General features: G+C 43.0%; 2 protein-coding genes across 4 annotated transcripts in view; one reads left to right on the forward strand and one right to left on the reverse strand.

Annotated features, from left to right (window-relative positions):
- Acaca (acetyl-CoA carboxylase alpha) overlaps window positions 1-23,044 on the reverse strand; it is a 273,487-nt gene that overhangs the window by 229,100 nt on the left and 21,343 nt on the right. The gene's annotated exons all lie outside the window — the stretch shown is intronic.
- On the forward strand, window positions 3,346-22,790 carry CUNH17orf78 (chromosome unknown C17orf78 homolog). Of its 2 annotated transcripts, none has more exons than XM_041664337.1 (7): window positions 3,346-3,506; window positions 5,216-5,302; window positions 6,180-6,428; window positions 15,760-15,915; window positions 17,293-17,417; window positions 17,961-18,124; window positions 20,452-22,790. In XM_041664337.1, the coding sequence occupies exons 1-7, from the start codon at window positions 3,449-3,451 to the stop codon at window positions 20,507-20,509; spliced, it is 897 nt and encodes a 298-aa protein (XP_041520271.1). In that variant the 5' UTR covers window positions 3,346-3,448; the 3' UTR covers window positions 20,510-22,790. The 2 variants fall into 2 exon arrangements, with proteins under 2 accessions (XP_041520271.1, XP_041520272.1); XM_041664338.1 differs by having other exon boundaries at window positions 17,961-18,077.

Below are 23,044 nucleotides of genomic sequence, written 5' to 3' on the forward strand. Positions count from 1 at the left end.
TTTAAACATCTGAGTTGCTGGATCACGTGAAGAGTTAGGCCTGTGGAAGTAAAGCCAAAGGATCTCCATGACTCAGAGCAGCACGAGGAGTCTCAGTGAATATCCCGTAGTGATGAGGTAGCAGAAGCCAGAGGCCTTGAACCAGACCAATAATCATTGCAGTGAACATTTGTAAGAAAAATGTTTGGGCAAAAGGGTATAGTTTGTTAAACTTCCTGATTAACCTAAATTTTTTAACAAGAAATTTTTATGTAAACAGGCAAAACTCACCAGGTAGTAGTGGCACATGCCTTTAATCCCAGCATTTGGGAGGCAAAGACAGGCAGAGTTCTGTGAATTTGAGGCCAGCTTGGACTACAGAGTGAGTTCCAGGACAGCCAGGGCTACACAGAGAAACCTTGTCTCGAAAAAGCAAAACCGGGGCTGGAGAGATGGCTCAGAGGTTAAGAGCATTGCCTGCTCTTCAAAGGTCCTGAGTTCAATTCCCAGCAACCACATGGTGGCTCACAACCATCTGTAATGAGGTCTAGTGCCCTCTTCTGGCCTTCAGACATACACGCAGAAAGAATATTGTATATATAATAAATAAATAAATATTTTTAAAAAAAGAGTAGCTCTTTCTTAAAAAAAAAAAAAGAAAAAGAAAAAGAAAAACCAACCAGACAAAAAAGAAAAAAAAAGAAAAAAGAAAAAAAAAGGCAAAGGCAAAACTCATTTGTGGTCATAAGAACTAGATAATAGGGGCTGGAAAGATGGCTCAGCAGTTAAGAGTACACTGGCTGCTTTTCCAGAGGCCCTGAGTTCAATTCCCAGCAACCACCTGGTGGCTCACAACCATCTGTAATGAGGTCTGGTGCCCTCTACTGGCCTGCAAGCACATGTGCAGACAGAACACTGTAATAAATAAATAAATGAATAAATAAAATGTTACCAAAAAAAGGGGAGGGGGGCTGGAGAGATGGCTCAGAGGTTGAGAACACTGGCTGTTCTTCCAGAGGTCGTGAGTTCAATTCTCGGCAACCACATGGTGGCTCACAGCCGTCTATAATGAGATCCGGTGTCCTTTTCTGGCCTGTAGGCAGACATGGAAACTAACACTGTATACATAATAAATAAATATTAAAAAAAAAGGATTAGATAATTCCTAAACTGGAGATGGTAGTTTATCCCCATAATCCTAGCATTGGGGAGACTAAGGCAAGATTGTCACAAGTTCGAGTTTGACCCTGTCTGAAGAAATAAATTAATTTCTGGCCCAGCAGTGAGATGGCCAAGTGCTTACTGTGGAGCCTGGCAACCTCAGTTCATTTCCCAAAATCCACATGGTAGGCACTGAGCAATGGTGGCGCACGCCTTTAACTCCAGCACTCTGGAGGCAGAGGGAAGCAGATCTCTGTGAGATAGAGGCCAGCCTGGCTTACAGAGCAAGTCCCAGGACAGGCCCCAAAGCTACAGAGAAACCCTGTCTCGAAAAACGAAACTTCTCGTCAAGGGTTTCTCTTCCAGACCCACTTTGACTATTCTTGCCTTATTTCCTACTCTCTTTCAGAGGTCACAACAGGACACATCATCTCTACCACTAGATATTTTGTCTTAATTTTAGTTTTGTGTCTCTGCTCCACAGTGTGGCATGCTTCAACATTCAATTTGACTTCAGGGCATATATGAGTAGGTTCAGTCCCTAGTACGTGTACACACACACACACACACACACACACACACACACGAAAAGAAAACATCTCCAAGAATTTATAAAAGAAAATTGCAATTTCATCTCTAGCCATGCATGAGATTGCTCTTGGGAAAAATGAGATTTTCCTCTTTTATCACGCAGGGTGAGAAATGAGACTTCAGAGTCATTCCTACCCTTGCTGCGAGGTGGCAGCACTGTCATGCGGCAGCTACAGCAGTTTTTAAACAGAACAGCAGAGAATGTGTCAACACCACAAGGGAGTAGAGAATCATTTGAACACAATAAGGGAACTAACTGTCAACAAAAACCACAGAACCCAGGAAAGCAACTGCAGGAGAGGAAGAGGCCCACACGGATTTGCTGCTGGGCTGGACGCCTGGTGCTTCCTTTATCCCTTCTCTATTTGAGCCAACAGATTGTCCTTCAAGGATCTCCCTTCCATTAATGTTTCCCACCAAGATTTTGATGCTTAGTTTGGCCAAATTTCAAGCTGTATTGATGTGTCAGGATACAGGGTGCTACTTATTGTAATTTGATTAAAATATCACAAAGCCCTTATGGAAAGTTCTTTGAACCAACTCTTTATGTGACTATCAATCAAAAGTTTCAGCCTCCAGAACCTTCTCATGCATAGCTAAGCCCATGTTGGCTTCAATGAAGCAATTTACAGCGGGCAGGAAGGCTGTGAAGGCTCTGGACATTGACAAATATCTAACTAGACGTTTTCTTCTTTATGACCTCACCTAGCGATCTATCAAGAAGTCTTCAGAGTTGGGCATAGTGATACACACCTGTAATCTCTCTTCTTGGGAGGCAGAAGCAAGAAGATCATGAGTTCAAGGCTAGCCTGGAATACAGCATGAGTTTCAAGAAAGTCTGGGCCATATGGGAAGACCCCTTTTTAAAATAAGTCTTTATAGCATAATACTAATTATATATATTCAATAGCAACTAGTGTCAACTGCAGACAGTAGTACTCATGCACTGTAGGTAGCTCTTTCTCATACCTCTTGACCCAGTAGTCATAATAAAGTTGTTTTGAATATACTCATTCCATTATTCATGAATGTGAAAATATACACAATTCCACAGGTATGCCTATGCTCATGTGAACTTATGGTTATAACTGTAAATGAATTCCAGAGATCTTTTGGTTGAGACTCTATTTATACAAGTGAAAAACTGAGTCTGAATAGCCACGTAATTTCTCCAAGGTGTCCAAAAAGGCTTGAACTAGAACTCACTTATAGTGATTGCTAAAGTCCAATGTTCTCCCCAGTGGAAGGCACTGACTCATTCAGTCCTAGTTTCTTCTCCTGTCCTAGAAATTGTACCTCTTAATAGGCATATCCATATCTCTTAATGTTGGTGTGTATACCTATGTGCCTCCATCAGAGAGCACACTTGTGAGTGACTACATGTCTATCTGCAAGTATTTATAAAGCATATCTTTGGGTGTTTATGCACTTTCTGTGAGGGAAACCTCTAGATAATGACGGTTCTTAGAGTTGGCATCAGCAGTGAAGTCAGGGCAGACTATCAAAGTCAATCATTAATAAGCAGTTTTTGTTCTTCCTCCAATCAGTATATTCCTGGGTCTTCAGGAAACAAGGCAAAATAGTCAGGGTAGAAGCAGACAGTCAGAGTGAAACTTGGTTTCAGAACAGTAGAAGCAACAAGAGGCAAAGCCTGTAAGGGGCTGGGACGGAGTAACAGTGGGCTGTAGGCAAGAAGTGCTCATGAGGTCAGGTTGGCATGGACACCATCTTAGTCTTCAGTCTAATCATTGCATCCTTTGATTCCAACAAGAACGGTAAGTACTTCTCTAACATAATATGCTAGAACATCCAAAAGGAAGCCTAGAAAGAATTTGGAGCCTCTTCTATCAGATAGGGATGTTACCAATACCCAAGTTGTACTTTGCAGAAATCAGCCCATATATCTGATCATTAAACCCAAGGAGATATCTATCTGTTTCATAAGTCTTCCGGGAGTGTGGTGCCTTCTTTTTTCTTGCTTGCAATGATAACAATAAAAACCTGGTCAGACAGCTCTCATTGTGAGACGGTACCACAGTTTTGTAAATTAATCCCTCATAAGATGTTGCCTTAGTTTTTAAGGTGGTACACTCAAATGATTTAAATGGAGATGTTAATGGGGCGAGCTGAGGGAAAGGTGATATGGGGGTGGAGCGGCACTGTTTGCTACTCTTTAGTAAGCGTTGATTGACTTGGAGTTTTTGTTTGTTTTTTGCTGAGGCTTGACAGCCAGCCTTAGGAAGCTGGGCAAGTGTTCGGCCACTTAGCTCTGCCTTTGCCCTGGTAGTAAATGTTTATTTAAAATACGATTTTTTTTCCAGAGTTTCCTAAACATTCCTTCTCTAAAATTAGCTAGCTGGAGGTTAAAGCAACATAGTATGAGGGGCAGCAGTAGCATGTTTATGCAAATTAAAAAAATTCACGCTTGTGACCCAAGCACTTGAGAGATGGAGGTAGGAGGATTGCCATCAGAACAGAGCCAGCCTGGGCTACAGAGAGATTACAGTCTTCTTCTTTTTCTTAAAAACCAGCTGAAGTTAGATGTGGTAGAGAATGCTTTTTAAATTTTTTTATTAGATTTATTCATTTTACTTTATATATGAATGTTTGGCCTGCATGTATGTCTGTGTACCACATGTGTGCTTGGTGCCATTGGAGGGAGGGAAAGTGCATGAGATCCCCTGGAAGTGGAGGTAGGAAGAGCTGGGAATTGAACTCAGGTCCTCTACCAGAGCAGCCAGTGCCTTTACCCACTGAGCCAATCCTTTAGCCACTACAGCATGCTTTGATTCTCAGCACTTGGAAGGCAGAGGCAGCGAGCTCTCTGAATTCAAGACCAGCCTGGTCCACACAGCTAGGTTCTAGGCCAGCTAGAGCTACATAGTGAGACCTTATCTCAAAAAGAAAATAAGAAAAGCTGAGAAAGAAAATTCCCACACCCTGTAAACCACATACCACAAAACATAAATAAGTATGGTCTATAGCTCTGTGGAAAACTATAGAGGGCCTATATCCAAGGGAATGCACATTAAACCTTCAAGGTTCTCTCCTTAATACAGCATGCAGAAGCTGAGCAGTGGTGGCAGGTGGATCTCTAAGTTCACAATTAGCCTGTTCTACAGAACGAGTTCCAGACTACACAAAGAAACCCTGTTTAAAAAAAAAAATACACCAGGCAGATAGAACAGGAGTGAGCGAGAAAATAAACTGTTTAAAGAGAATAGATGGGTTATTCTTTCATTAACTTAGTAATGACATCTCTCACTTTTCTTTCTCCCAGAAAGAATACATTGGTATTCAGTTCTTTATAATGGAACAATTCCTACTTAAATGTATTTGGCCATGTGTTTTAAAATCTCTTTTTAGGGAGTATTTGATCTCTCCAGTTCTAAGTTTTATGAGCAGAAACTTCGTCTCTTCCCCTGCCTCAGAATTCTAAAGGGAGAGGACCCAGTACATCCTGACCCATTTTTTTCCTTCCTAGACCCCAGAGAGAGCAGCTGCCAAGTGGAACAGCTGCCCAGCTTCTTCCCAAAGGATGTGAGAAGCCACAAGGATTTGGTAATAAGAGGTAGGGAATAGAGACCTTTCTGGAAAATCTCTTTGCCATCCCAGGATTTTCTTTTCCCTCTTTCCATCTTTTCTTCCTTCCTTCCTTCCTTCCCTTTCTTTCTTTCTTTCTTTCTTTCTCTGACTTTTCAAGACAGGGTTTCTCAGTGTAGCCTTGGTTGTCCTACAACTCACATTGTAGACCAGGCTGGCCTTGAACTCACAGAGATGCACCTGCCTTTGCCTCCCTCCCTAGTGCTGTGATTAAAGGTGTGTGCCACCACCACCCAGCCCAGGATTTTCTTTTTAACCTTTAAAAAATGCATTTTGGGGACTGGAACGATGATTCAGCTGTTAAGAGTATTGGCTGCTCCTCTAGAGGACTTTGGGGTCAATACCCAGCACCCACATGGCAGCTCACAACTGTCTGTAACTCCAGCTCCAGTGGCTATGCATATACATGCAGGCAAAACACCCATGATAAATTTTTTTAAATGCCACACTTCTTAGTCCAGATCTCAAATGTGCTATTTTAAAGACAAATATCTCCTCAGGAGAATGTCTGGAAATGAATTTTTATATTAACTTGTTGCCTAACGTATGACTGTATAAATCAGATGGGGATGAAGAAGAGAAGGAAATAGCACTCAGTCCTCTCTGCATTTAGGAAAACAATCTATGAGCATTGCTCTGTGCTGGATTTACTGCAATCGCTTGTCTTCAATGGCCCCTTGCAGGAAGGAGAGCAGAACTTGCACAGTCAGTACCATAAACATGGACGGAAGAGGAGGTGAACCAAAACAGGGCAAAGTGCAGCCGTGGAGTTCAACAGGAGTCATGAATGAAAGTGAGTTATCTGCACAATGCAGATTAAGAACCCGCTTTGTTTTTCCGTTTAGTTCTTCCAGAAATTAACACAGACATCAAAGAGGCTCCGTTCAATGAAAATCAGACTATAACTACCCTGCAGTGCCGTGGCTCTGGGAGGAGAGTGACAGTCCATCTTGCATATTCAGAGAGAAGGCCAAAGGTCAAGTATACGCTGAAGAACCTAGGAGTCTTTGCTGATCTCCATAGAAACAGCACGGCCTCCCCAAGCTGTCACCTCAGGCCCACTTCCCAGTTTCAGAATGGATCCCTGCTAACAGGTAAAGTGAGACCAAAGAGCTGCTAGAGGTAGGTTGACAGAAATTTACAGTTGACATCCTTGGTGGCCAGTATTTGTTAGCAGCCAAAGCCACAGTGAAACAAACTATTCTCCCCTTGGGAAAAAATAAGGGTCCTTTCTGAGAACCAGTTTTCTAATTTCTTTAACAATAATTTTAAATTATATTTATGTGTTTAGTAGTGTGTGTGTGTGTGTATGTGTGCGCGCACGCACGCGGGAGCAAGCATGCATATGTGTAAGTATGGCCATGTATATGAAGGTTAGAGGACAACTGAAGCCACCTTTGGGAGTCAGACAAAATAGATTCGGTAGCAAATGCCCTTATCCACTGGTCCACTTCACTGACCCCAGGTCCCATATTTCTAGTTTCTAAGACTCCTTCTGGCCCTAGTGTCCTGTGATATTCATAAGATACAAAATATTTTTTGAGACAAGTTCTTACTGTATATCCCTGGCTGGCCTAGACTGCTTATGTCTACTAGGCTAGCCTCAAACTTACATCAATCTATTTGCTTCTGCCTCCTGACTACCAGAATTAAATGCATTCACCACTACGCCTAGCTGGTCTTCATTTCTGATGGGTGGGTCTTCTTTGTCTTCTTTTTTTTTCCTTCTCTTGTTTTTTTTTTTTTCCCCAAGACAAAATTTCTCTGTGTAGCCCTGGCTGTCCTGGCTGGAACTAGCTTTGTAGACCAAGCTGGCCTCGAACTCTCAAGTGCTGGGACTAAAGGCATGCACCACCACCTGGTGGGTGTGTCTTCTTTTAACAATAGTTGTGGGCCAGGTGTGGAGCACTCAGGAGGCAGAGGCAGGAGGATGTCTGTGAGTTTGAGACCAGCTGGCTCTACATTGTGATTCCCAGGACAGCTATCTATAGGCAATTTACATTTGCATTCATCTGCAAATAGCTAAACAAAGGTCTTTTAAAACACCAATATTTTGTGAATTTTGGTTTTTTTTTTTTAGTGCACAGTGAAATCTACAAACAGCACATAGTTATTATAGTGAAAAGTAATCCTCCCTCCTACTCTTGTCTCTCCATCCTCCAGTTCTCTGTCCCCGAGGATAGAAGGAACCACTATTACCTACTGTATTTCCTTCCATGCATGAATAGGTGTGCATACATCCCCCCCTTCAGACAAGGTCTCATATTGCCCAGGATGGCCTCCAGCTTGCTGTGTACCTCAGGCTAGCCTTGAACTCCTGAAACTCCTCCCTCTACCTCCCAAGTGCTAGAAATACAGGCATGAGACCCCATGCCCAGATCATTTGCAAATGTGGAAAGCATGGGGCAGTACCACACCATCCACCCTGCTCTGCACCCTGGTTTTCCACGTGCACGGGTTTATCCTATGTCCATAGTCATAAATAAATTTGACTATGGGTGGTTGGGTTGTAGAATATTGAATCCAAGGCTTTGAACATGCTAAGCACATGTCTGTTTCTTAGCATATTATGTCACTAGCCTTACCTCATTCTTCTTCATGGTATTCTACTAAGTTGCAATCTATTTCCCTAGTTCTCCATTGGTGACAATTTTGGTTATTTCCATGTTTTTTACTAATACAAACAATGACATTATACAGTTCTCTTGTGTATCTACTATTTATCAAGGAAAAGAACTCCAAGAAGCAGATCTGCCACATCGACAGCTGATAACTGGTGTTCATTTAGGCCCCACAGAGACGGTTCCAGTTTCCATTGCTATCTGCCCTGTGTGAAGCTGCTTATTCCCCAACAGCAGCAGTTCTTGATTTCAACTTCTGCCATCTTTTCCTTCTTTCACACATTCCTCTGCCGAGTAGTTCCTGAACAATAGATTAGTGCACAGCTCTCACTTCGCACGAGGCCGTCGTTTTAGGCTCTGCTGCTATAGTGTTGGAAAATAACACTTGGTGCTTAGAGACACTGGGAAGTAGAGGGATCACAAGCAAAATGATGTAGAAATAAACTTGGCTTCTTGGCTTGTTTGTTTTTCAAGACAGGGTTTCTGTGTGTATCCCTGGCTGTCCCGGAACTCAATCTGTAGACCAGACTGGTCTTGAACTCACAAAGAAACTTTTAAAACGTACAGTAAAGATTGAAAAATAAGGGGAGGACATTTTCTTGGGATAAAGCCCAAGAATGGTAAATTAGTTATTCTTACTTGATTTGAATGTTTCAGTCACTTTATTATAATTAAGAAAAATTCTACCACTAAAGGCTAGGACTAGTGGGGTACACCTATAATCCCAACATACAACATACTGATTTTTAAGACAGTTTGAGCTATATGAAGTCCCAATATACAACATACTGATTTTGAAGACAGCTTAGGCTATATGAAGTCCTGTTGAAAGAAAGAAAGAAAGAAAGAAAGAAAGAAAAGAAAGAAAGAAAAGGATTAAGTAGTTAATTAAACTCTACCACTGGGAGGGCTCTTAAAACCCAAGAATCACTCAGTATCAATTTATTGGGCCTTTTCCTCTTACTGTGTGACACCCTGTTGACCTGACCGCAGTACTGGCTTTAAGTCATCTTCCAGTCTGCAGTTCTCTGAGTGGTACCATGCTATACACTGTGGGACCTGAGGTAATTAAGGACATTAGCTGTCAGAAATTCTGAACCAGGAAACCTGGGGGGTTAAGGGAAACGAAAGTTACCAAAGATCAACCTGCCCTATTGAAAATGTTTGCCTTGGGGTGACTCCAGGCTTTGAGCTCTTTCCAAGAGCTCAAACTGATTGCCCCAGTTCCCTGTATGTTGCTGTGAGAAAAGGAGTCTTCCTCCTTCTCACGGATGCTTGCTCAAAGCAAAGGTTCTGAAATCCCGACTCTGAGGCAGCACCCTATAGGATTTGAGTCGTGTAAAGAGACCTAACGGATATTTGGTTAGTTTGGGTCCTAATCACCATTCGCCACATGTGTTTACAAAGCCACCATGACAAATCCACACAGCCACATTATGAATGGACTTTTGAAAGGAACTTTCTTTCAAAGTCCGAAGATGCCTGTTCTGAATTTAAACCACATTAAATCACAAAGATGCAACAGACCTCAAATAGGTTAGAAATAAAATCTAGGAAAACAGTCCGACTTAGATGGTCCCAAGAGACTTGCACACAGGCTGACGTCAGTCTGCAGAGGGAGGTGTCTAAAATATAATCAAGTGGCATTAATGGAAAGCTCCTCTAAGTCAAGTAAGAATGTGGAATTGTAAGGACAAGAACTTTCCACAGCACAGTTGGTCTTAACAAGACATGGACCAAACATAAAATGGAGAAGGGAAACACAAGACAGTGGCTGAGGTGTAGCTCAGTTGGTAGAGCGCATGCCCAAGTTTCTTTTCTCACAGCAACATACAGGGAACTGGGGCAATCAGTTACAATACAGTTCCTGTTCCTACTGCTCAGATTTTATTTTTAGAAGCTTTCCAGTTACCCATCAGGTTTCATAGAGACCTATCTGTTTTTAACAGGACACGAGAAAGATAAAAATACCCTATCTGATTTTTGTCTTATTTTTATCTTTTCAAGACTGGTTCTCAGGTACCCCTCACTACGTATTTGACAATAAGCCTGAACTACTGACTCTCCTGCCTCCGCTTCCTGAGTGCTGAGATCACAAGTGTGCACCACCACACACAGCTGTTTCATCCAGTTGATAAATATTTTCTACTTTGCTTTTTGAAACAATCTCACCTTGGCTGGCCTGGAACTCACTTTGTATACCAAGCTGGCCTCAAACTCACAAAGATTCTCTGCCTTCAAATGCTAGGACCAAGGTCTGTCCAACCACATCTGGCAAATATTTTCTTCTTGTGTGACTTTTTTTTCTTTCTTTCTTCTTTTGTTTTTTTGAGGCAGTTTCCCTGTTCCTGGCTGTCCTGGAACTCACTCTGTAGACCAGACTAGCCTCAAACTCAGAGATCCTCCTGCCTCTGCCTCCCAGAATGCTGCGATTAAAGGCGTACACCACCACCCATGGGCTGTGTGAGCATTTTTCAAATGTCATTTTAGTAGACGGATTAGGATCTTTATAATTTGACCAGTGTGAACTGACATCTAAGATCTGGTTACTTCATATGAAACTGTGGGTTATGGAAGTTATAAATGTTATAAATCGAACTAGTATTTATTATGATGTTAACAATTGCCTTTGGCAAGTTAGGCATTTTCCCAGTGCTCAGTTTCTACAGTTACAACTGGGAGGGCTGACAAGATGATCTAGTTTTCAGAGGTACAGAGGATTAAACATTAGCGTGCAAGCCTAACAACAAATGTAAAGACTCCCAAATGGCCCTTCAGCCTGTGAGTATTATTACAGAATAATCTCTAAGAGACACCTCTATTTATTATTTTTGTTTGTTTCAGACAGGGTCTCACTACATAGCCTTGGTTATCCTTGAGTTCCTTATGTAGACTAGGCTGCCCTCAAACTCACAAGAGATTGACCAGAAAATGACACCTCTATTTAAATATAATGTATTTATCCAGACGTGGTGGTATATGTCTGCAGTCCCAGCACTTGGGAAGCAAAGGCAGGAGGACAGGAAGTTTGAAGGCAGACTAGCTACATAGTGAAACACAGTCTCAGAAAAAATAGTAACAATACATAGCTAGTTCAAGTTTAACTTGGGCTACATAACTAGATCCTATCTCAAAATCCAGCCAAACAAAAAGTTATATTAAATTTATATGAAAATGGATTAAATATATTCAATGTGCTTTATTTTAAAATTATGTTTTAAACAAAGAATCTTTTTTTAAAAGATTTATTTATTATGTATACAACATTCTGCCTCCATGTATGACTGCATGCCAGAGGAGGGCACCAGATCTCATTACAGATGGTTGTGAGCCACTATGTGGTTGCTCGGAACTGAACTCAGGTCTTCTGGAAAAGCAGCCAGTGCTCTTAGCCACTGAGCCATCTCTCCAGCCCAACAAAGAATCTTTTAAAACTATGGATTATTATTGTATTTAAAAATTTCATAAAGTTGGATTTTTAAAAACAAACTCCTTAAATTGGGGTCTTTCTATGCAAAAAAAAAAAAAAAAAAAAAAAAAACACCGAAGTCTTACTATGCAGTCCTTGCTTGCCTAGAATTCTGTACATAGGCTTGACTGGCCTTGAACTCATGACTCTGCTCTAGAACACTGGGATTAAAGGTGAGTATCACCATGCCCAGCAAGCTGGGATGTTCTTGTGGATTGTTTTTGAGGCAGTGTCTCATTCTGTAACCCTAAGTGGCATGAAACTTTCAAATAAATCAGGCCGATCTCAACTTGCATTGACTTTCCTGCCTCTTGCCTTCCAGGTCCTGGGGCTAGAGGCATGTGCCATCATGGTCACCTTAAATTGGGGCATTCAGTTCAAATACCTTCAGCCAAAGAAAAACTAATTTTGCAATCCCATCATCAATGGAATAAAGTGGGTTTGTTTTTTTTTCTGAGACAGGATTGTTCTCTATATAGCCCAGGCTGTCTTAGAACTCACTCTGTATGACTTTGATCTCAGTCAGAAATCGCCTGCCTCTGCTTCTTCCCAGTGCTGGGATTAAAGGGGTGTGCCACCACCACCTGGAGGAAATAAAATATATTTCAAACCTGTTCTACCTTGATGTTCAGATACTTCAGAGATAGGACCTGAAAGAGATGGGCTGCCAACGTGGACATTAATTCAGAGGACTGAAAGTACACTGACAGATGAAGCCTACCCAGTAGGCTCTGAAGTCACATTCTCATGGGAATACGGGACATATGTCTCTATGTCATTATCCCTCTGGCTACCAGACGGAGTTCTTCTGCTTAGAGAGACAGTCTCTAGGCTTTCCCTTATTTTTCAATCCCAGTTCACTCAGCTTGCAAAGTGTTTTCATACCTGCTTTCTTGTTATTTGTTTCTGATGTTTACAACACCTCTGAGAAATAGATACAGTGAGTATGTTTTATTACAACAATATTGCAAACAGGGAAACCAAAACTCAGAATTATGTAACTTGTCCAAAGTGAGTTCTGCTTATCTTCAAACATGTATGTTACCACTTAAGAGAAGTGACTGGAGCCGGGCACGGTGGCCAACACTGTCTCCAGTTCAACTCCGATCAGGGACCACTATTTAGCCTGTCATTTGTTGCATGATGACTGGTATTGAAAGCTGCCCGAGTCCGATTGCTCCCTCTACACAACTGTTAAAACTGTCACTCTGATGTTTTACTTGTCAAGTTGTTCAACATCTCTGCCGATTAACAACAACAAATGATAATTTTAAAGGATATAAAGACGTGTGACAGTAATTTAGAGGCAGATGGTGGTGGTGCACACTTATAGTCTCAGTGCTCAGAAGGCAGAGGCAGAGGTATCTCTGTGAGTCAAGGCCAGCCTGGTTCACAGGGTGCATTCCAGGACTGCCTGGACAGAGAAACCCTGTCTCAAAAAATTAAAACAAAAAAGAGCAATTTAGAAAAGCTAAAGAAAAGTTATGATAAGAAACCATGCAAAATGGAATAAAGGCTCACAAGATGGTTCCAAAGGGGAAGGTGCTTGCTGCCCAATGATCCAAACCTGAATACTTGAGTTTGAACCCTAGCACCCAAATAAACATAGAGAACCACCTTCACAAAGTTATCCTCTGACCTCCACATGGACACCTTGGCATGCACCACTCCCCAGGAAATAATACAGTTTCAAATGGAGTAAAAGACTAGTTTTGGTGGCACACTTATAACCTCACTTCATGTTTGAGCGCAGTCTGGCCATAGTGCATTTGATGCTAGGCTAATATGGGCTACATAGGCACACCCTGTCTTTTAAGTACAAGGGGTGAGGGTGTGGAGAGGAAGAGTCACCACTGTCTGAATTGGATTAGGTCCATTCTATAAGCAGGTGGAGTTGGGTGCAGACTACAGCCGGAATTCATCTGTTCCTCCTCATTTTTATCCCTGGCTGAATCCTGTCACCCCTCACCTGCTGTCTCCAAAATCTGTTGCCACCACCAGGTGATGCTTCCTCTACCCTTATCCCATAACGGTCCCTTTCTAACACAGCAGTCCAGTGAATGGTCAATTAAAATGAATCTTAGCTGGGCATGGTGGCTTGCACCTGTAATCCTAGCACTTATGAATCTGAAGCAGGACTACTGTGAGTTGGAGGCCTGGCTAGGCTGCAGAGTTAGACCCTGTCTCAAACAAACAAACAAAAAAAAAAAAAAGTAATAACACCCTCCCCACAAAAAGGTCATTCTTGATCAAAACCTTGCAACAGATCCTTATTTCCAAAGCCCTGAACTTGGCACACAGAGCCTGGATTTCTGCATCCTCTCAATCCTCATTCCTTCCCTTGCTCCTCCATGCTGGCTACTGGCTGCCTACTGCTTCCCTATAACTGTAACCTTCAGACACGCTCTGCCTTGGGGACTTTATTCCCATTGTCCCCTCCACCTAGGTTATTTCCCTCAAGTCTTGGCTCAATTCTAACCTCAGAGAGGCTTGGCCTATACTGCAGGTTGCCCAACTCTTACTTATGACTATTCCTCCGACTACTTTGTCTTGCAAGTTTTTTTTTTGCTCTTTATTTGTTTGTTTAATTGACTGATTGTTCTTTTTTTTAATATTTATTTATTGTGTATACAATATTCTGTCTGTGTGCATGTCTGCAGGCCAGAAGAGGGCACCAGACCTCTTTAAAGATGGTTGTGAGCCACCATGTGATTGCTGGGAATTGAACTCAGGACCTTTGGAAGAGCAGGCAATGCTCTTAACCACTGAGCCATCTCTCCAGCCCTGACTGATTGTTCTTTAAGACAGGGTTTCTCTGTGTAGCCCTGGCTGTCCTGGAACTTGCTCTATAGAGCAGGCTGGCCTCGAACTCAGAGATCCACCCAACTTTGCTGGATTAAAGGCATGCACCACCACTGGCTAGCTAACTGGTTTTGGTTTTTATTTTGTTTTCACATGGTTTTGGTTTTTAAAGATTTATTTTTTTTATTTATGGGTATGTCTGCCTGCATGTATGTATGTGTATCGCAGGTACATGGATGCCAACAGCAGCTAGAAGAGGGCACTGCATTTCCTGGAACTGAAGTTATAGGCACTTATGAGCAGCCTGATGTGATGCTAGGAACCAAACCCAGGTCCTAAAAAATCAGCAAGTGCTCTTAACTACCAAGCCATCTCTCTCATGCCTGATTTTGGCTTGTAAGACATAGTCTTACACTATGTATCTCCGACTAGCTAGAAACTCATTAGTTAACCCAGGATGGCTTTGAACTCTTGGTAATCCTCCAACTCAGCCTTACCAGTGCTGGGATTACAGGATGAGCTACCATAAGTGGCTTCTTGTTCTTGATTGATTGATTAGTGCTTTTGAGAGAGAATCTCTCCTTGTGGCCCTGGCTGTCCTGGTCACTATGTAGACCAGGCTGACCTTGGCCTCCTGAGTGCTGGGATCAAAGGCATGTGCCACTATGCCCATCTCTAGTTTTAGTTTTTAAGTAGTACTTACTCTAATATAGAATAATGTTTTTGTTTAGTTTTGTTTTTTGAGGTAGGGTCCTTCTACTCAGCTGTGGCTGGCTTGGTACTCACTATGTAGCCTAAGTGGGCCTTGAACTCAAGGTTATCTTCCTGCCTTGGTCTCCTGAGTGCTGGGACTATAGGCAGGTGACACTACACCCAGTCATAAAATATATAAAGTCATTGTTGTCTCTGCTTCCTCTGCCCTGACCCCAGACCTTTTTGTTTGTTTTCCTGTTATTATGAATCCAACTGATAGAAGATTTGAAGCAGTGCCTGGCACATAATAGACACTGGTTTTTAAATATTAAATGATGAAACTGAGGAGACCATGAAGCTGGGTGCCTTTCCATCTCCTAGTTCCTCTTACTTGTACCACTGCCTTCTCAGAGTAGTTGATGGGGCTCCACTACACAGGCCTGCAGTGGGCAAATGCATCTCAAGTTCTTCCCTGGACTTTGGAACCACCTCTATTAGTGAAGGAAATGCTCAGTAAGGTCACATCCTCTATCTTTATTCTTACTATTATAACCTCAAGAATGGTAGGCAAGCCAGATATGGCTCACTCCTTCCCTCTGATTATAGTCAAAGGATTCCTGGAGATTTAATCCATATCTCTTCTTGGCATCTCTGGCCTCGTTTATTCTTGGCATCATTCTGTGCCTACACCTAAAACCTATGAACATACAGGTCAACGGGGCCACAGTCAGAAATGCAGTATGAAGTGAGGAGACCTAGGGTTTTGTCACAGAAAACCAAAGTAGGATGATGCTTGCTGTGATACAGTTGTCCATCTGTTGCTTCTTTTTTGTTTTATAGCTTTCTTACCAGGGATCTCTCACTGCAAGGTCTACCCAGCAAAGAGTAGATCTGCTTCATCAGAGACGGTGCCCAATACTACCACCTCCACAACTCCTAGAAGTAAAGAAGAGAAAACTACAAGCACTGGGGGTTTCCCCAGCCCTTTATCACAAGGTACAAATGAAGCAGAGCGGCAAAGCAAGAGAAGGAAGAGGAAGAGACATTTTAGCCCCAATATTACTCTAGGTCCCCTAGGACTTGAAGCTACTTTATATTAAAAAATTATTCCATGTTTTAATAAGAGAAAAAAAAAGGTTCTCCATAAGGAAGTTCCCAGAAACACTTGTAGTTCAACACAGTCGATAATCCTTTCCTTGAGGGTGGAGAGATGGCTCGGTGGTTAAGAGCCATCTTCACCTGATGTTAAGCTCCAACTTCAGGTATCTCACACAACCACCTGTAATTCTAGTTCCAAAGGATCTGATGTGCTCTGGTCCCTGAGGATACATGCATGCACCAGTGCACATAAAGTCACACAGACACCACGCACGTGTGTGCGCATGCGTGCACACACACATATATATATATACACACACGACTATATATAATAAATCTTTTATTGAAAATGTTAATTCCTTATTTCATGAATATGACCTCAGATTTGGAAACAGACTAAATTCAACTGGTACATACCAGCCACTTGCATGGATAGATGTATATTTAATAGTAAGCAATTACTAACAGAGATGACACCAATCAACATGTCTTCATCTTCACTGGTTTTTAAAAAGAGCCCTTCCTAAATTGGCCAAGACTCAAATTCTCTAAGATTCAAGTTTGGGTTGCATCCCAGGTTCATCCCAGTGGAAAAGTATAATGAGATCAGTAATAACATAATAGATGAGAGCCTTCTGGCCTGGACTTGGCTTATGATTCACAAGCAGTGACAATTCACCGTTGTTCTTCCTGTACCCTCCGGGAACCAAGACTGGAGCGGTAATTTTTGTTTGTTTTTGTTTCTTTTTGAGACGGGTCTCAATGTAGCCCTGACTAGTCTGGAGCTCATTAAATAAATGAGGCTGGCCTTGGGCTTAGAGACCTGCCTGCTTCTGCCTCTTGAGTGCCAGGATGAAAGGTACGTGCCACCAGGCCTGAAATGAAGATGCTGTCTGTATATTTGTATTGCTTTTTCTTTTTTCAGTGACAGAGATGGGAGGAGATATGATTTTTGTTTTTAAGACTGGGAACTTCAAGAGGACTGACTGGGAACAATGGGTGAAGCGCTCCTTGTGCACCCCAGGTTTTTCTTCCCAAGAACAGTACAAGAATCAGCATGCATGACTCTGGAGAATCCCAGATTCTAGGGAAGGTGGCTCATTCATAAAAGAAGCTAGTGAGGGGCCCATGCTGCCGCCGCACCTGATTCTGAGCCCCAGGTGAAAATCCAGTCTCTGCCTCTGAGTCAGGAGTGCCTGATTAGTCTGAGGAGGACTCGCAGTCCTGCTGAGCCTTGCTCATATTCTCTTTCTCTCCATCCCTCTTTCCTTTCAGACACAGATGTGTCCTTAAAGAAGAGGCAGAAATGGAGTATTGTCATCAAAGCTCTGATTGCTGCTGCTCTGCTGCTTGGGGGAGTCATCATTATAGTGTTTGTCATCTTCAAAGTCCCATGCCCAGTGAGTCTGCTGATGTCCACAGAGGAACTGAGTCCCTGGCTCCACCAATAGACGCTGCTTTCTGTTGGAAAGGCAGCATAGCGTAAGGAAAGCAAGCACCAGCTGAGTGGCTTGTGGGAAGTTGCTTGACTTCTCCATTCTACAGCTGCCTTCTCTGTGAAACAGGACTCCTGATGTCGCCTTGCTTGTGGCTGTGGCAGCTAACCAGGATCCTGTTTGAGAGGCACCTAGTACATCAAAGGTGCTCTCTTAACGTGAGCTCCTTTCCCCCACTCTCTAGGAAGTGTGGTTCTAGTTAGTGTCTTCCTTAGAGAGGAGCATTTTTTTCTAGAATCCTAGTACTTGGAAGGTAGGGAGCAGACCGGGAATTCCAGGCTAGCCTTGCAAAATTGAGGCCAGCCAGGTTACATGACAGAAAGAAGGGGGGAAGGGGGAGTGTAAGAAAACAGAGCATTGTTTCTTTTAAATGACTTGACAGGAAGGTTGGAAGATAATCCAGTGTGTATCAGCCACTGAAATGATAACCAGCCGTTCTCTCTTCAGAGTCCATGCCTCAGAGCCAGAAGGCTGTGCCAATGGCAATGGCTATGGAGAAGGGAAAGAAAGGAAGACCAGCAACCTGGGACAACTGAGTCCCAGTGGGACTCGCTGCCTGAGAAGGGAAGTATTCTCTGTATAGTTTGTGCCATGCGTCTAGACAAAACAATGTAAGTGATGAGATGTAGTCAAATGCTTCAGTTATAAAGCAAATGTGATGAATTATTCTGTGTCAAAAAACTGGCCAGGCCAGGAAGTGGGGCACCTGCCTTTAATCCCAGCACTCAGGAGGCAGAGGCAGGTAGAGCTCTGTGAGTTCGAGGCCAGCCTGGTCTACAGAGCAAGTGCTAAGACAGGCTCCAGAGCTACACAGAGAAACCCTGTCTCAGAAAACAAAAACCAAAACAAAACCGGACAGATGCAGATGTGGTGGTGCACTCCTTTAATCCCGACACTGAGGAGGCAGAGGCAGGTGGACTTCTGTGAGTTCAGGCCACCCAGGTCTACAGAGTGAGTTCCAGGATAGCCAAACAAACAAACAAACAAACAAAGCAAAAACACATTGTTATTTGGCTGAGTTTGGCAGAATGCATCTATAATACTAGCATGATCAGGCAGAGAAAGAATCAACAATTGAAAGCCAGCCTCAGCTTCAGCTATATAAGGAAGTCTGAGGCCACCCTGGGCTACAGGAGATACCATCTAAACAAAAACAAAATAAAGAAAATAATAATACTAAGAGAGACAGAGACATGTGGGGGTGGGGAAAGAAGTTGATTAGAGAGAAATATATATGTCTGGGACCTAGATAAACTGAGTCAAAATGTGTAATGTCTAGAGTTGGGACCAGGGGTCTTTATTATCATTACTGTTATTCAGATGTGTTCTCACTATGTTGCCTAGACTAATCTTAATTTTTTTACGTCAAGTCATCCTCCTATCTCAGCTTTCCAAGAAGCTTATTCTACTCCCATGCTCATCTTATTCTTAAATTTTTAATAAGCTCCCTAACGGGGTTGGAGAGGTGGCTCAGAAGTTAAGACCAGTTCTTAGCACCAAAACAGGGTGGCTCACAACTACATTTTAACTCCAATTCCATGGGTTACAATGCCCTCTTCTGGCCTCCGTGGGTACACATATGGTGTACCACAAGCAAGCAGCCACCTACACATCTAAAAGTTGTGCAGGTGCCAAAGAGATGCTCAGTGGTTAAGAGTACTTGTTGCTCTTCCAAAGGACCTGGATTTGATTCTTAGCACCCACATGGTTGCCCACAACTGTAACTCCAGTTCCAAGGGTTCCAACACCTTCTTCTGATCTCTTTAGGCATCAGACACACACATGGCACACATACATACATGTAGGCAGAATACCTATAAACAAAACTGTATAACGTTCATAATAGTTGGGCATTTAGAAAATGCATACAAAATCTGATAGTTCATAAACTCAAACACAGTAAGGGTGGAACTGGATTATTTAAAATATTTAAACCAGGTGTATGCCACACTCTGCATGGCTTCAAGAACTGGCCTAACTGGGTGATGAGGGAATGAGAGAAGGACAGACACAGGGACACATATACAGAAAGACGGGGATCAGCTGGGCTACGCTCATTCTGATGGCCAGCACCGACTGCTGCCCAGAACTTCAGCTCATTTATTTTATAGAGCTGAATGAGGACGCAGGCTTATAGTACACAGCCAAGTAAAGAAGGGGGCTCATGGTCTACAGCTGAACAAGGAGGCAGGTCTAGCTCATCTCAGTAGGAGGTCTCGGGGGGAGCAGTCCCAGGCTGCAGTCATCCAGGAGGAGAAGCTGTGGTTTCTAGTTTTTGCACACACTGGACAATTATTTGTAAACACTGGCACTTGGACCAGAAGAAGGCTTTGTCATTTCTCTGACCCTCACTGGGGAAGGCGTCCCACTCCTATGGGTCTGAGGCATTGGGGTCGTTGGCATGGCTGTGCCCATGTTAGCAATACACATTCACTCAGGACTCATCCACTCCCCACAGGTGTGGTGCACACACCTATATTCCTTGCACTTGGGTGATGGAGGTAAGACGAGCAAGAGTTCAAGGCGTTCTCCACTATGTAGTGAGGCAGCTTGATATACAAGAGACCTTGTTTCAAAAATAAATATTCAGATCCTAAAATCTCTTTCCAAATCCTCTTTAAACATAATGAGATCCTTTGGGTTTGATTCAAGGAAGGAAGTGGAATTCCTGTGCTATGGGATCCAGTGTAGCCGCACACTCGGGGCTGTTTCCATTCCAGAAAACCTGGTCAAGACATGGGCGATGGGCCCTCTGCTAGTGGCTTATAGGTTCTTGATTCATGAGCAAGTGGTCATGTTTTCTCAGAACAACCATCAGGCAGGTAAAGAGGGAAACCCAGGTGTACTGGACTGAAATGGGTTTTCTCCTCAGCGATCCCTTGCTGATTCGGTTCATCTGCACACTTACTTACCTTTCGTGTGTCCTTTCCATCTCTAGGTTGGACAAGATGCTCCTAACTCTTCAGTCCCAAAGAAAACTACAGGCGTCACTATAACCCACCAGACATACTTCTGAGCTCGGCTTTGCCTCACTCTGAACGCCAGTGCTGTCTTCTGCACCACCGTCTCCTTACTGCAAATCATTACAGGCTGAAGCCCTCACACTCGTATCTTCACGGGGACTTTATAATCAAATATATGCCAGGACAGTGAAGGAAGACCCTGGGTCGACAGAGCTACCCTCATGCCCTGCGCCTGACACAGACATAAGCCTCTGTGATTCACTTTGTACATCCATAAAATGGGTTATCTGTCCATCGCAGCAAATGAAGGCAAAGTCCCTGCCTCCGAGTGTTGTGAATGACCTTGTCTTCAATGAAAGCCGAGACACAGTCTCCAAAGAGCCGGAGCCGACAGCATCCACGTTCCAGCTCCTCTGCTGCCCTCCCAGCTTTCTTCATGCTCACTGGCTGTCAGCGAGCTTACACGGGGCATCTGCTCTCCCAGGCTTATGATTTAATGACTTAGCCTCTGTCAGTATACCTGATAAAGAGAACCCAGCATTAAGCGTCCCATAAGCCCTTCTAATAAGTCATTCCTGAAGGGTTTCAGGACAGCAGAATATAGCATTGAAATGAGATTGGAAAATTCAGGATTCCTAAAGGAGGTCTGATATTAAGCCTTTTCTTTCCTGATACTGTGATTTTGGACCAACCTCCTCACATTGCAAGTGCTATGCCACTGGGATGTAACTAAGCCCTTTTGTAAAGGTAACTTTTATTTTGAAAGGTAGGTTCTCACCAGTTACCCAGAACGGGAACTCTCTTAGTAGACCAAGAACTTTCAACTATCTTACTTCAGCCTCCCAGAGGAACTGGCAATACAAGTGTGAACCACCAGGCCTGGCTATGTCTTATTTAATTTTTAATTTTTTTGAGACTGGATTTTATGTGTGTAGCCCAGGCTGGCCTCCAACTTGCTGTGTAGCTGAGGATCACCTTGAACTCCCAACTTTCCTGCCTCTACTTCCTGTTAGGCACTATTTTACCAATAAGCTGTATGTGGTTTTAATTAAGGACCTGAAACAAAATGATCCCACTCACAGGGACACAGCTCTGAGTAGAATCTGACCTGCTTAGACAAGATTTCAGTGAGAAACCAGAACTGGGAACTGGAGCAGCTGATGCAGTGAATGGTGCTGTTCTGTGTTGTTCTGCTTCTTTCCCAAGAGTGTGAAACCGTTCCAACTGCTGATGTTCCCCTCCTCCATGTACACACTATTCCACATATACATATATATTACATGTAGCCCAGGCTAGTGTTGAACTACGTACATATCCCAGGATAACCTTCAGCTCATGATCCTCCTGTCTCCCACTTTTCATGCACTGAAATTACAGTATGTGTCACCACGCCTGGCAAGTGACTCTGTTTTCTTAGTTCTCTAGAATAAACCGTTCCTTTCACGTCAAGTACTGTTCCCAACAGAATTCTTGAAAGTGTACTAACTAAGCAGGGAACAAGCTGAGCCAGGAGGAAGGGACAGACACAAAACAATGGTGATTCAAAGTTTCCCGGAAGAGCTGGAGAACCTCTCAGATTCCACAGAACACACTTTCAGCACACAGCAGACAGGGACAAAAGACTACGTGTGGTGTTGGATGTGTGAGTGGACCATTTGCACCCTATTAGTGACAAAACATTGCCTCGAGTTTATCCAGACACCTGCTACTTTTCTTAGCCATATATTTGAGCAAACAAACAAACAAAAAACTGGTTTTTTCCCCAGGTCTGGTAGGGAAAGTTATTAAAAAGATTCTATTTGTTCTTAGGATTAATGCCAGCATCCATCTCACCCCTGCCCTCATCCACAACAGAATGTCCCACAACCCGAAAGTATCATGAGATTTCCTAGAAGATGAAAACCATGGCTAAGCCGGTGCTCATCAGTTCTGCTCTTCGGCAAGGGTGAAATTGGGTAACATCTGTACTGATTTTCTTCACAGAAACTGACACAATCAAAATTATGTTTTCCCTGTCAAAAGAATCTTCTAAGGATTTCCTCACTCCCTCATCAGTCAACAGCTTCGAATTCCTTCCGCAGTGGAGGGAGGATTTTGGAAACTAGGAGATGAGAGATGAGAGCAGAGAAAAGGGGGGCACTCGTGTGTGGACTTTGGGATGTGGACTTCAGTCTGAAGATTGCTCCAGAGTCAGACACAAATGCTCGGGTCATCACTCTGGGTGACACTCTTAGAAAACACTTCAGTGCAACTGCCAATGAGTCTTCTGCCAAGTGCCAAGTCTCTGTTGCAAACTCTTTCTCATTAAAATATATTCTGTTTTTCTGACTACTAAAGTGCATTTTCATTATCAAAATTTATATCAAAGCCGGGCGGTGGTGGTGCACGCCTTTAATCCCAGCACTCGGGAGGCAGAGGCAGGTGGATCTCTGTGAGTTCGAGACCAGCCTGGTCTACAAGAGCTAGTTCCAGGACAGGCTCCAAAGCTACAGAGAAACCCTGTCTTGAAAAAACCAAAAAAAAAAAAAAACAAAAACAAAATTTATATCAAACAATATAAAATGTAAA

Source organism: Microtus oregoni, unplaced genomic scaffold (genome assembly GCF_018167655.1).
Source record: "Microtus oregoni isolate MIOR12 unplaced genomic scaffold, Mior012 000015F_ref0000493, whole genome shotgun sequence".
Lineage (NCBI taxonomy): Eukaryota > Metazoa > Chordata > Mammalia > Rodentia > Cricetidae > Microtus > Microtus oregoni.